The following is a 14,150-nucleotide window of genomic DNA, read 5'->3' as shown; positions in this document are numbered from 1 at the left end:
GTCAAAACTGTAAATTTTTCATATAGAATATTTATATATATAAGATATGTATAGAAATTGTATAGAAGGTGTTTAGAAACGGTACAGAACAAGTCAGTAAATTAAAATAGCTAGAAAGTGAAATTTAAATTTCACGGCCATTTTCATGGAAATAGTTTAATTTGAAGTATTGTTTCTGTTATTTCCCCTAATTATTATGACTATTTAAGCATTGTATCAATTAATAATATTTGATAAAAAAAAAAAGTAAAATAGATATAAAATGATAATTTAATCAAAAAAAATTTACAAGTATATTTTATAGTAATTTTGTTATATCACTTCTAATTAGTTGTTGTGAGTCATTAAGATATGTCTGTTTCGCTGCTTCAATCGTAACTTTATCATATCACTCATAATTAATTATTACGTTTATCTAAGCATCACAACACTTAAATTGGAATAGAAGAAAAAATATTATACATCACAATAATTTTAAACTTAAATTATTTTAAAAAATATAATTGACTATTAATGCCACAAAAGTTTGAACAGCGAGAGCGATATATATTATTTGAAAATTACATAAAAAATATTATAAATTACAATAATTAATAGCTTAAAATATTTAAAAAAATCTATTATATATTTTTAAAAAATATTATAAATCATAATAATTAAAATAAATTTTTTAAAAAATATTTGTTGGGCACGGGCATTGCTTGGGAATCAACAGTGAAGCACACACCATAGCGTCAACATATGTGCTTCTTCGAAATTTGGCTGCTAAGCAAGGGGTATTTATGTCATTTCACGGGTCTCCACTACATCTCCAGCCTCATATGCAGTACACGTGTGATGCTACATTTCTCCTAGCGATTTCACCGTCATCTCCAACTATTTTTCTCTCCTCTTGCTCTTTGCTGTGCACTTCACCTCCATCCCCATCCCCAGGTGTGCCTTCTTTTGCTGGTGTTTTTTGGTAATTTGTTTCGTTTTTTGGGTGGTCTTTTTACTTATTGTGCTTTCTGTTGTTTGAATTTGTAATTTTGTTTGGGATTTAGTATGCATTAGATTGAAATTTCATTCACAAAATTATGTTGGATCTTTCAATTCTTGTACGGCTAAATGGAAGGAGTGCAATTGCTATCTGGTATCCTTTGTAATCTGTAATTGTTTGGTTCTTCATTTTTGTGAATTTTAGACCTTACAGCTTTCTCCTTTTGTTTGTACGATTTTTCATGCTTAATTCTTTGATTATGTGGGAATTTTAATTTTAAAGCTTTGTATTTTTTATACTTGAGTTTTTGGACTTCGGTCCACTTGGTTCTTGTTATATTCCACAATACGGGTACGTAGAATCTGTATAATAGAACAACAACTTCAACTCGAGTTCAAGTATGAACAAGAACACAATGAAGTATTAAATACCTTCAACACAAGATCAAAAAGACCTTTCCAAGAGGTGTATTTATTTTACAGAAAATAAAGATGAAACAGAAATAACTAAGGCCAAGTCATCCGAATTCACGGACTTTCCTTAAAGAATAATTCCCTTCACTGTATCTGAGGTTATGGAATCTTTCTCCCAGGATAAAATGACCTTCAATCCGACTATAGCGGTACCTCAAATAGGCAGATTCTTCGAACACACTCACGGTTTGAATGATTACACTTAGAGTATTTTTAAGACAAGAATAATATTTTTTAATCTGAAAATTTCTGTACCAAAACCTGTGAATGAAAGCAGGTTTTTATAGCCAAATGATGCCTCTTCTGAAAAGAGACCAAGGTTTATCTAAAAGGTACTACCTTTTTTGAAAATTCATGTCCATTCGGCCAAATAGTGTGACTATTCTTGAACAGGCATGTCATTTCATGAATAAGTGTGTCAGTTCATTGCGGTTCTGAAACATTGCATCTGCTGAACGTTTTGCAATAGTTCACTGCATATGCATATAAATGGAGTCCAAATCACAGAAAATATTTCCTGCGTTTTACACATTCAGATCAGATTTTCGTCAAATAAAATTTGTACAAAAAGATAGATCTCATCGATCGATCATTTGACCAAATCCAAATCCGAGCGAGCGACGACGACGGCGAGAGGCATCATCTATTTCCTTGCCTCACTTACCATGTCGAGTAAGTGTTTCACAATATAAACTCTCAAGTTCTCCTCTTCCACCAATGTGGGAGAAAGAGTAAACTTGCCAAAATTGAGTACACTTTCCATTTTTGGTGTTAACTCAATTTTTTCTCTTCCACTTGATTTCTCCATTTTCCATTCAACACACTTTCATTACTATGAACCCAACAGTTCTTAGTCTTCATTTCTATCTTGTTGGTGCTAAAGATCATCTTTGTTTGTGTCTTGGGTTCTTCGATTAATTCCATGGCATTTAAGCTAAGCAAAATCTTTTCTTTGTCAACTGTGAATTCTTACAAGTATAAGCATGTTCACGTTAGTTTTCTGTTGACAAAATATATTTTTATATACCTAGTTGGAAATTAGATTATTCTATTTTTATGTCGACTTGGTTACTTAATTACCCTTTTGAAAGATCTGTTTTCTTTCTTTGCTTAGTGTGGAATTTTCGTTTATCATAATTGTGGTTTTTTTACGTTTAATTCTTCATCGTATGCGAATTTTAGACTCTACAGACCATTCTGTTTTCTATGGCCTATCTGGATTTCTTTTGGGATTGGTGGTGTGAATTGAAAAATTAGGTGTCCTTCCTGCGGGAGCGACTATGGAGGACAGCCCCACAGAACTCAATCTAGCTATTGTTGAGCTAATCCCGCATATTCTATTGTCTTTACGACTTCTCCAGCAATCTATTTTTTGGGGTTTATTAAAGTATTATGTCTTGACTGCATGTTATTTGGTCTACAGATGCTTACAAAGACTACATCACACCAATATATTATGTTTTGTTTATAACCTATTATGTGATTTTCTACACCGTATATGAACTATTTTAAATGCAGACATTTTGCGGTAAAGAATTATGAAAAAATGCCTTCCAAGCAAAGAATTAGACTTCCATATACAGAGGAGTGCATTTGTCAAAAGAAACTCAACAGACGTAGTGCTTATACGAAGATAGCAGCTGATACAAAACAAGCAACACCAGTAGAGACGCGCCCTAAAGAACTAAAGCTACAACAAAATAACTCAGTAGGTAAAAGCCCCGTTGAAACAATAAAGCCTCACTATTCTTGTGCATCGTTGCAGCAAACCCCTCTTGCTATAGGAGAGCCTCCTCCAATCAATGTCGAAGGTTCGAATAACAAATTGCTTCTTTTTACTTCTACGAATGTCATAATATATCGATGTAGCTCTGTTCTAACTTAATATCTACTATATTCCAGCTTCTGCATAGCAAACACATACACTGCAGTTAATACTCCACCCAGCTCATCTGCCAAAGGAAAACTAGACCTCGAACCTTTTTGTGTATTTGAAAAGGGTAATTCTATAAGCTCTGCCATATGCTTCATTACTACATCAGAAAATTAGGTTTTCATAAGTTATGCCTCAGGCTCAACATCCACCGCATCTGGCGACCAACAAAATGTGACTCCTAAAATTGTTTCGAATAAAGGTTGGTGTTACTTTCATATCACAGTAATTTTAGCCCTTAATTTATTTAAATCTTACATTATCTTTAGCTCTAACAATAGTTATAACAAACTCATGTACAGAAGAGAAAAATTATCAAATGAAACTCAGAAGGCGTGATACCTATATGAAGATAACAGCTGAGAGAAAACAGGCAATGATATTACAAAGACGCACCAAAGAACTGGAACTACAAAAAAACAAATCAGTTACTGGCTGCCCAGGTGAAAAAATAAAATCTCCACGCAATCCTACATCGTTAAAACAAGTTGCTCTTACTATAAGAGAGCCTCCTTTTGGCAATGTCCAAGGTTAGGATGACAAATTGCTTCTTCTACCCTTTTACTGTCTAAATATAGAGTTAAAGTTTTGCATTAACCTAACATGCAATATATTTGTCTTCCACACAGATAGCATGTATTGTGAAATTAATACTTTATCGAGTTCTTCTGCCAAAGGAAAACAAGTGCTTCAGCCGTTTCCTATGTTTGAAAGCGGTAATGCAATAGACTATGTCTTTAACTTTCTTATTACTATGTCTCTTAAGCATACACTTAGATGTTAAACATTTATTCCTCAGGCTCAACATCAAATACATATAAGAGACAACAAAATGTCACCCCTGAAATTCCTGCAAAGAAAGGTTAGTATTAATTTCAGATAAAGGCCATTTTGCTCATTATCTTACTGCAATGTTACACGACGTTTTGTTTTAATAATGCTTGCAACATACAGGTTGTACATTGAACAAAATATTTCGCCCAAAAATTAATGATAATCAATCGAGATATATTTGTTTAAAAAATGTTCAAAACTGTAAATTTTGCAATGCAAAAAGATTTCAGTATGAATCAGCTGGATTTTGTTGTAGCAAAGGCTCAGTTAAGTTAGTTTCATATCAATTGCCTAATGACTTATTTGATCTGTATACGGGAAATACAGAAGAATCTATTCACTTCCGAACCTACATTAGAACATACAATAATATGTTTGCATTCACCTCACTTGGTGTGACTTACGATAAAGCTTTAGCGAAGAGATATGGTATACATACATTTCGAGTTCAGGGTCAAATGTATCATTTTATACCAGATTTACTTCCTTCTGGTGAAAAGCCAAAGAATCTGCAATTATACTTTTATGATAATGAAAGTGAGCTACTTAATAGGATGTCATGTTCAACACATATTAATGAATCAACGGTTCACAAAATTATGAACATACTCTCGAAGAATCCATACTCCATCTTCATAAAGTCGTTAATGAACATTCCAAATATATCTGATTTTTATATTGCACTTAAATGTCACCCAGCTTTAGATCAACGTGTATATAATCTACCGTCTGCATCTTGAATAACTGGAATATGGACTCAAGATGATTCTAATGATATTGCTTCTGCGCCACATATTCGTATATATACTCATAGTAATAACACTCGATCAGTAAATTATTACTATGGTTGTTATGATCCATCCATTACAATATCCATTATTATTTTCATATGGTCAAAATGGCTGGCATTGTGGTATAAAAAGAATTAAAGGAAGAAATCGATCTTATTGTGAAGATGAAGAACTCCCGAGCGTAAAAAATATATGTTCTATAGATGGAGTTCTTGATATGGAAGCTCAAGTCTTTAATAAAGGAAAATGAAAAAGAGATATGGTTTCTTGCCGTGAATATTACTGTTATAAAATTCAGATAAGAGAAAATGATGAAAATGGAATGTTACATTGTGGAAGATTACTTCAATAATTCATAGTAGATGTGTTCATAAAACTTGAAACACAAAGGCTAGATTTTTGTAGTTTTAATCAAGACTTATTTCGAATTGATATGTTACAAGGTATTATTGACTTTTTAAGACTTGGTGAAACAGAAGCTTCCAAAATTGGCAGAAAAACATTCCTCCCTGTTAGTGTTAGTTTTACTGGCGGACCGAGGGATATGCGTCGCAGATATATGGATGCTATCGCTTTGGTACAACGTTTTGGAAAACCCGATCTTTTCTTGACCATGACATGTAATCCATCCTGGCCAGAAATAAAACAACATATGTTGTCGAATGATGAAACTCAAAACAGACCTGATTTGGTATCACGCATATTCAGAGCTAGTAGAAGAACTAAAAGTAGACATTTTGAAAAGACATATCTTTGGAAAAGTTACTGCTTTTATGTACACTATAGAATTTCAAAAACGTGGTCTTCCGCATGCTGTGTGATAAGAAGGTGCCGCCTAAGCTTAAAGGCAAATTCTACAGGGCGGTAGTCCGTCCGGCCATGTTGTATGGAGCGGAGTGTTGGCCAGTGAAGAACTCCCACATCCAAAAGATGAGGGTGGCAGAAATGCGGATGTTGCGCGGGATGTGTGGGCTGACTAGAGGGGATAGAGTTCGGAATGAGAACATCCGGGAGAAGGTTGGTGTGACACCAGTGGAGTGCAAGATGCGGGAAGCCCGATTGAGATGGTTCGGACACGTGAAGAGGAGGGGCGTGGATGCCCCGGTCCGTAGGTGTGAGAGGCTAGCGTTGGATGGTTTTAAGCGGGGTAGGGGTAGGCCGAAGAAGTACTGGGGTGAGGTGATTAGGCGAGACATGGAGCAGTTACAGCTCACCGAGGACATGACCCTAGATAGGAAGGTCTGGAGGACGCGAATCAGGGCAGAGGACTAGGGCCAGCCTGAGTCGCTAGTGTAGGGAACTACGTGGTGGGGGTTTATTCCTGTTAGGAGTCCGTGTCCCATGTTTTATTATGAATCTGTGTGTTTTCCTTTGTTTTAGATTACTTATGGGTGCCGTATTTATGTTATGTAATCTTGTAACCTTGTGCTGTGCTTTACTATGTGTTTGTGTGGTACTGCGTGTCTTGAGCCGGGGGTCTATCGGAAACAGCCTTTCTACTTCTTCAGAGGTAGAGGTATGGACTGCGTACATCCTACCCCCCAGACCCCACCAGGTGGGAATACACTGGGTTTGTTGTTGTTGTTGTTGTTGGTCTTCTGCATGCTCATTTTCTTATCATACTTGTTGCTGAATACAAATTGTTGACACCTGGATCATATGATAGATTTGTCTACGCTGAATTACCTGATTCCAATGATCACTACCTTTATTCATGTGTCCTTCAACATATGATGCATGGTCCCTGTGGTAATATAAATCCTACGAATTCATGTATGGGGAAAAATGGCTTATATAAATCGCAATATCCAAGAGTTTGTTGAACAAACATCAAAAGGTAAAAATTCATACCCACTTTATAGGAGACGCCATACAAGAAAAGCGGTATACGTGAGAAAGCATGTTATGAATATTCATGGGTTGTCCCATACAACCCATACTTGCTTTGTAAATTTGATTGTCATATGAATGTTGAAATTTGTTCTGATATTAAAGTTGTGAAATATATATATAAATATATATGCAAGGGACATGACAAAATTGCTTTTTCCGTACATAACAATGTGGAAATAGACGAAATAAAGGAATATCGATTAGCTAGGTGGGTTTCACTACCTGAAGCAGCATGACGTTTATTTCGCTTTCCAATTAGTGAAATGACTCCAAGTGTGTATCATCTTCAATTACATTTAGAAGGCCAACAATTTGTTTCTTTTAAAAGTACTGAAAGTGAATAAAATTCTAAATAATCCACTGATCCAAAAAACAATGTTGACTGAATTTTTTGCTATGAATAGAACGAATGATCATGCTATAAATATGAAATTATTGTACAAAGAATTTCCAGAACACTTTGTTTGGTCTCCAAGTGATAAAATGTGGACACGCCGACAGAAATGTGATGTAATTGGACGTGTTGTTACATGCCATGTAACAAAAGGAGAAAGGTATTACCTTAGCCTATTAGGCTATTGCTGATGAATGTAAGGGCACCAAAATCATATAAAGATCTTCTCACGATTAATGGAGTGCCTTGTAGCACATTTAGAGATCTGTCGAAAAAAGAGGATACTATATTGCAACAATATTCTAATTGAATGCATGTTGGAGCCCATAGGATATCAAATGCCATATAGTTTAAGACGTTTATTTGCTACATTGTTAGTATATTGTACCCCTACTAATCCAAAACAATTATGGGAAATGTTTGAGGATTCACTATCTGAAGACTTCAAAAATTTGTGCAATACTGAAGCAAAAAGTGTTCAGTATATGGTTTTAAATCATATCAATGACACTTTACATTCTATGGGACGTGATATAAATGAGTATAAGCTTGTCTTAGAAAATATCAAACCTTCTGAAATTGCAAAAGATGCAAAAGACATTCATTTGGAAAGAAATATAATTGTTAGTGAAGAGGATTTGTCCTTGTCGAAGAGATTAAATGCAAAACAACTTTAGTCAGATGATACAATTATGGAAAGAATATCTTCCACAAGCCAGGAGCTTTTTTCATTGATGGTCCCGGAGGAACAGGTAAAACTTTCCTATATCGTACATTATTAGCAACTATTCGTTTTCAAGGATTCATAGCTTTAGCAACTGCAACTTCTGGTGTAGCAGCTTCTGTTCTTCCCGGAGGACGAACTGCTCACTCACGTTTCAAAATGCCTATCGAGATAGATGATAACTTTTCTTGTAATGTGAGTAATCAAAGTTCACTTGCATGTTTAATTCGAGATGCAAAATTAATTGTGTGGGATGAAGCATCAATGGCAAAAAAGAAAATGATTGCAGCGCTTGACATACTTTTGAAAGATATTATGGATGTCGATATACTTTTTGGTGGTAAAATTATTGTATTCGGCGGTGACTTTAGACAAACTCTTCCCGTTGTTAGAAATGGAGAAAAAGAAGATTTTATTTATGAAAGCTTATTATATTCTAAGATATGGAATAAGCTTGAGAAATTGCATTTATCTGAAAATATGCGCGCAAGAAATGATCCAACATTTTGTGAATATTTGCTTAGAATTGGAAACGGAGAAGAAACACTTAATTCTGAAAATAAAATTCAGATTCCCGACTCTCTTATTATTCCATTTACAACTGTAGAACAATCCTTAGATACATTATTTAACATAACATATCCTAATTTGTATGCATTTTCTTCTAATTCTTCTGTGATATCTTCTCGTGTTATTTTAACAACAAAAAATGATTTCGTAAACCAGATAAATGATATGTTAATTACAAAATTTCCAGAAAAAGCTAGAACATATGTCGCAATAGATGAAACTGCTGAAGCAAATGATCAAAGCCAATTTGAGGATTTTTTACACACTTTAGATCCTCCTGGTTTACCTCCTTATAAGTTAACTTTAAAAGAGAACTGTCCAGTTATATTGTTGCGAAATTTAAATCCGTGTTCAGGTTTATGTAATGGCACGCGATTAACATGTTGTGACTTTAAAACACGTCATAAGTGCAAAAATTGAAAGTGGTGATTTTAAGAATACACATGTTTTTATTCCAAGAATACCATTGTTAACATCACAGGATGAAAACATTCCCGTTCAATTTAAAAGAACGCAGCTTCCTCTACGATTGTGTTTTGCTATGACCATGAATAAAGCTCAGGGTCAAACATTAGATTTTGTTGGAATCTATTTATGCGAACCTGTTTTTTCACATGGTCAACTTTATGTAGCTTTGTCAAGGGCCAAAACTTCAAAATGTGTGAAAATATTAATCCGTCCACCTATAGCAGAAAGTAATGATATGATCATTCAACACAATGTGGTGTACGATGAAATTATCCATAAAGCCTTATCATACCTTAGATAATGATGCCTTTGCTTCTATTTACTTTGTGAAACTTTCCTTGGCAACTTTCTGCTGCTGCTGAAAAATGCGCCTTTTCAACTAGAGTTGAAGCTGCTTATCCTAATTTATCATCCAGGTTATGCAGCTCTCATGTATTCCATTCTTTTTCTTATTCAATAACTCATTTTGTCTGACTTCACTCCATATTGACATGTCTTCCTCCTTTAATAGCTTCTTTGGGTTTGACCCACATTTGCTACTAAATCACTTTTATTAACTTAAGCTCATATTATAGTTCATCGTTCTTTCTTGTTTCATGTCATTGTCGCTCATCATCCTTGTTAGAAAAGGAACAAGAAACTCTCTTTATGGGAGGGGAAGGTCATATTTAGAAAAAATTGACCAGAATTCCTCCACTATGGATGGACTTACTTCAAATAAAAGGGGCATCCCGCTACACTAAAGCTCTAAAAAAAAATTAAACAAACTCCTTTTTGTTGGATATATTATTGTCGTTATTGTTCTTTTCCTTTTTTTTTCCTGAAATCTAAAATGGAAGGGACTAGATTTTTAAACTTACAGTAACTTGTAAATGGAAATTCAAATAAGAGTTTCTATCTGTCTGTTTTAAATATTACAATAAAATTGAATTCACAGCATCTGTTTCTTGGAAAATGTCTAAAAACTAGAGCAAATAAGATGTTTTTGTGTTCAGTTATGTTAACATTTATGTGAAGGACCAGTTGTATTTTGTTACAATAACTTAGGTAAACCAGATAAAGGCTAAGAGTATGCCAAAGCTATCCTTGGAGAATCCTTTGAGTATCGTTAACCTCAAAGAGGCAGGACAGGTTGCAACCCAACCAAAATAGGTTAGGACACTCACAATACTATCTATTTTTGTTATTCAACAACTATAATAGTCAATCTCAAATTGTCTTAACAATTGCTCTGTATTCTCTCCAGATCCTAATTCCGACAGCAACATCCCGTTGCTTATAAGCTTAGACATATACGTCCCAAGAGACGAGCGATTTGGTCATGTAAAGATGACAGACTTCTTGACATTGTCCTTAATATCCATTATGCAAACACTTCTGCCAGGGTTTAAGGCGTTGTTTGATAACACACCTAATGAGTTTCATACCAGTAAGGAAGTACTTAAACTTTATGAAGAAGAAATCAAATTGCCTCAAAAACCTCCGTTAAAAGCCATTACTGATAGCATTCCTTTGAAGATACTTAAAGACATCATTTAAACTGATGGTCAAGGCCTATTTAAGATCCCAACTCATCAAATTATTCAAGGTATGTATTTATTTTTCCACATGATCAGAAGGATTTTTTAAAGTATTATTTGTCATGCATTCACCTTTTTGTGATTTAAATATTCTTGATGTAGAGGATAAATCTGCATAGAGGACGGATGAAGAATTTGGGAGAAAAATGTTGGTGGGAGTTAATCGTATCATAATCAGTGCACTCCAGGTAAACTTTAGTTCATCTAAATTGCTACTCTGAGGATGTCAATATCTTGCTTAAGTTTACTTCTATTTTCTTAATTATTCATGCATTTTGAAGATGTTGGCTTATTTAATATCTGCAGAAATTTCTTCCAATAAGCAAAAATTAGCCCCTTTGTTGTAAGCTCTTTTTGGTATTTTTTTGAGGGGTGGAGATTGAGGGGGGGCTAAAGTTCAAGTCTTTTTATTGATGGATTAGTAAATTGACTAATTTCTTGATAGTGCAACACTTGAAATTGATTTTGCTGAATTGGGTATTTGAGGTTTTAATCAATTGTTTCTTGATGTAAATGTATGTTGAGATTCTATGTTTGGTATTGATTTGGAGGTGATTGATTTGGTCGCATTTATTGTGTTGTTCTTTGTTGATAATTCTGAATAACCTGCCCTGCTTTTGAATGGTTTCAAGTTTATGAAGTAATTGTTGTGTGAATTTTTTGGTCCATAAAGCTATGACTAAGTTCTGCTAATTTTAACAATTTTAGAATTCTTAATACTGTGGATGATTTTGCCTCAACCTCTCTTGTCTTTGAATAAGGAGTTTAGAAATCTTTATCTAGAAAGTTTTTGTGGAGTACACACTTTCCAGAAAGTTATTGTTTTTGGTCAATGACTGTTGGAGATCGGTCAGTTTTACATTATAAGAATATCAACAGGAGCTCCTGTCTCTGAAACAACTTCTCTATAATTTAGCTTCTATATTTTGTGCTACTAATTATAAGTTGTTACTTTTATTTTGATACTTGATTGATTCTTTGATCAACTTTTCTGACTAGATTGTAGTGAGCATAGAGACCCATTCGCCCAGTGGCTATTGCTAGGCTTGATGCGCTGATCACCTGAAGGTATGGGAGCCGGACCACTGGTCACCTCCTTTGTGAAAATCCTAACTCCACGACTGTTTTGATCTAACGATCAAGTCTCATTTTGCAAACACATGGCTTTTGCACCAAACAATATTGGCCTGGAGGTTGCAATGGTAACTCTCTTTCATTCTTTCCTCTCTTTTTTTAAAGTATTATCTCTTACTGTTGACTTCAATCAGATTCTGTAAATTCATTTGCAATTTTTGTGAGCTCCTCTTTCTGCAGCTGAGAATGGCCTATCTAATGACGTTGATATGAAAAAGTTTGGAATTGACGAGGAAAGCTCCAACTCCGATGAATTTATTTGGTGTCTCGATAGACGCACACACTCCATCAGAGAGGTATTCTATCAAGATATCTAAATGCACCACCATGCTACTCGACGGTCCAACTGAAATGGATGCAGCTGATGAGACGTCTAATTTCTCAACAGGCTAAGGTAAGCAGAGATCTTCTGATACCCCCCGTTCAACCAATGGAGATAGCAAGGAGATAGAATAAGTCATCTTCTACGATTGGTAAAGGGATCAAACGACTTTGAGCTTTGGCATGTTGTACGCGTGGGAAGGAATTTGTTGGGCCCGTGCCTTGCACGGGCAACACCACACTAGTTAATGTAGTTAATGGATACTGAGAGGATCATAACATCCATAATAATAATTTACTAATTGAGCTCTCTCATAACATCCATAATAATAATTTACTAATTGAGCTCTATTACTTTGAGTGTAGATTCGAATATGTGGTGCAGAGATACAACCTGTAGCATTTTCCTCGGGCCATATTGCCGCAACCTCTGATGCGCAGGGTAAGTTATATGTTCGTTGATCTAAGGATGAGTCACATTTAAGGGTAATGTAAAAATTTGTTAATTGAGGAACATTCAAGAGAGATTTTAGAAATATAGCGTATGGGTTCACTTTCAAGATATCCATCAATTTTTGCACAATTGATTCATCGACTTTTGTCGAACAAGCCATCCTATTGGCTAGCTCATTCTCATGATCGTAAAAGTACAGTTGTAAATTTTTAGGTTTTTGGTTAAAAGCAATTAAATCGTCTATAAAGTGATAAATTTGTCCTTGAACTTTAAATGTATAAATACCACAATTTCTTTTTTTCTAATTCTTTATCATATTTTACATCAAGTGAAGTGAAAGCAAATATATTGTTGTATGTCCTGATATAAGTGCGAAAATGTTCAGATTCTTCTGTCTCAGCAAAGTATACTTTTGCTAATTCAGGTGGCATTTCATGTGTTGTTAGCCGTATTGAGCCATTGTTGCAACAAAATCCGCCAGATTCATATTCAAATTTTTTAGCATTACAATATAAACAGTCAGAACTTTTTTTAGAGCAATGTACTCACTTCGTTGTTCTATAATAGCAGGACACTTTTTTTTATCCGCGTATGACCTGAATATTTAAAAAATGCAACAAGTACTTGTTAAAAGAGAAGATAACTGTAATACAATAATAGAATTTGTTATTCTAATAGTGAATTAGCCCGAACCTTTCGTTGGCATTAAGGTTGCAACATGTGGTGTAGACATACCCGATGTGCACCCTTATATAGAAAGTCACAGCTTATAGTAATGCAACAAATATCATATGCCATAGCGGAAAATATAATGTAAAAAGAAGGCGTACCTATTTCATAGATGGACAAAGAACTACATATTTGTTCCCCTCTGGTTAAATTATCTTGGGGTTCATTCGTACAAATTTGATAGCTAGAAGCTGGTAAAGAAAGTACAAATGATGTGTAAAGGTGTATTTTCAAAGCAAAATAATTCTAAATTAATTTCTATTTCTTAATTCACGCATCGATAAAGTGTGACACATATCGTCTAGGGAAAATAAATTGATAGCATTGACTTTATAATAAGGAAGACCTTTTTCAGGAAGTGTTGGTAATTCTCGTATGGTGAGAGCAGTTTGTTGTGGAAAATCAGAGTTGCAGCTAGCTGATGTGATTCTTTCTGAGACGGCAGTTGTGGGATCTACAAGAAAGGCGTGACTTCTGGAATTTTTTCTCAATTGTATACATCGAACGTTCATATGTAGATTTTGTTTAAAGAAAGAAACAAAGACGAAAGGAATGATATTAGTGGGCAAATCCAAAACCATTATTTACTATATGTATATTGCAAATTGAAACGAAGTGACAATTGATTTCTACCACCAGACATAATCTTTATAAGATATGCATATTTTTCATGCGTCTATGTTTTTCTTATTTAGATCCACGAATTAAACTCACTTTTTTCAGTTCAATTTTCTTGGCAATGATACTTTATTTCACTGTTCAGTTAACTTTTAATTTTTATCAAAAATAACAAATTCAAATTTTGTACACCATACATGAGCTACATGGTACAGTTGGTAAGAAAGAAGAAATGGTGAAAACAACATAACAGTA

General features: G+C 34.5%; 2 protein-coding genes across 2 annotated transcripts in view; one reads left to right on the top strand and one right to left on the bottom strand.

Annotated features, from left to right (window-relative positions):
• The first annotated feature begins 699 nt into the window (after positions 1 to 699).
• On the top strand, positions 700 to 12,654 carry LOC124895669. The gene is made up of 13 exons (XM_047406106.1): positions 700 to 933; positions 3,218 to 3,263; positions 3,355 to 3,452; positions 3,525 to 3,587; positions 3,688 to 3,915; positions 4,015 to 4,101; positions 4,185 to 4,247; positions 10,107 to 10,211; positions 10,306 to 10,647; positions 10,742 to 10,827; positions 11,639 to 11,841; positions 11,954 to 12,167; positions 12,461 to 12,654. The coding sequence occupies exons 1-8, from the start codon at positions 783 to 785 to the stop codon at positions 10,124 to 10,126; spliced, it is 756 nt and encodes a 251-aa protein (XP_047262062.1). The 5' UTR covers positions 700 to 782; the 3' UTR covers positions 10,127 to 10,211; positions 10,306 to 10,647; positions 10,742 to 10,827; positions 11,639 to 11,841; positions 11,954 to 12,167; positions 12,461 to 12,654.
• Positions 12,655 to 12,958: 304 nt separating this feature from the next.
• LOC124895670 overlaps positions 12,959 to 14,150 on the bottom strand; it is a gene marked incomplete in the record, with an annotated part of 6,105 nt that continues 4,913 nt past the window's right edge. Inside the window, 4 exon segments of the mRNA XM_047406107.1 lie at positions 12,959 to 13,144; positions 13,242 to 13,295; positions 13,379 to 13,468; positions 13,624 to 13,769. Of these exon segments, the coding sequence (XP_047262063.1) occupies positions 13,107 to 13,144; positions 13,242 to 13,295; positions 13,379 to 13,468; positions 13,624 to 13,769 (328 nt within the window).

Source organism: Capsicum annuum, unplaced genomic scaffold, assembly GCF_002878395.1.
Source record: "Capsicum annuum cultivar UCD-10X-F1 unplaced genomic scaffold, UCD10Xv1.1 ctg83390, whole genome shotgun sequence".
Taxonomy (NCBI): domain Eukaryota; kingdom Viridiplantae; phylum Streptophyta; class Magnoliopsida; order Solanales; family Solanaceae; genus Capsicum; species Capsicum annuum.
The sequence above is the reverse complement of the archived record's forward strand: the minus strand, read 5'-3'. Positions and strand labels throughout refer to the sequence as shown.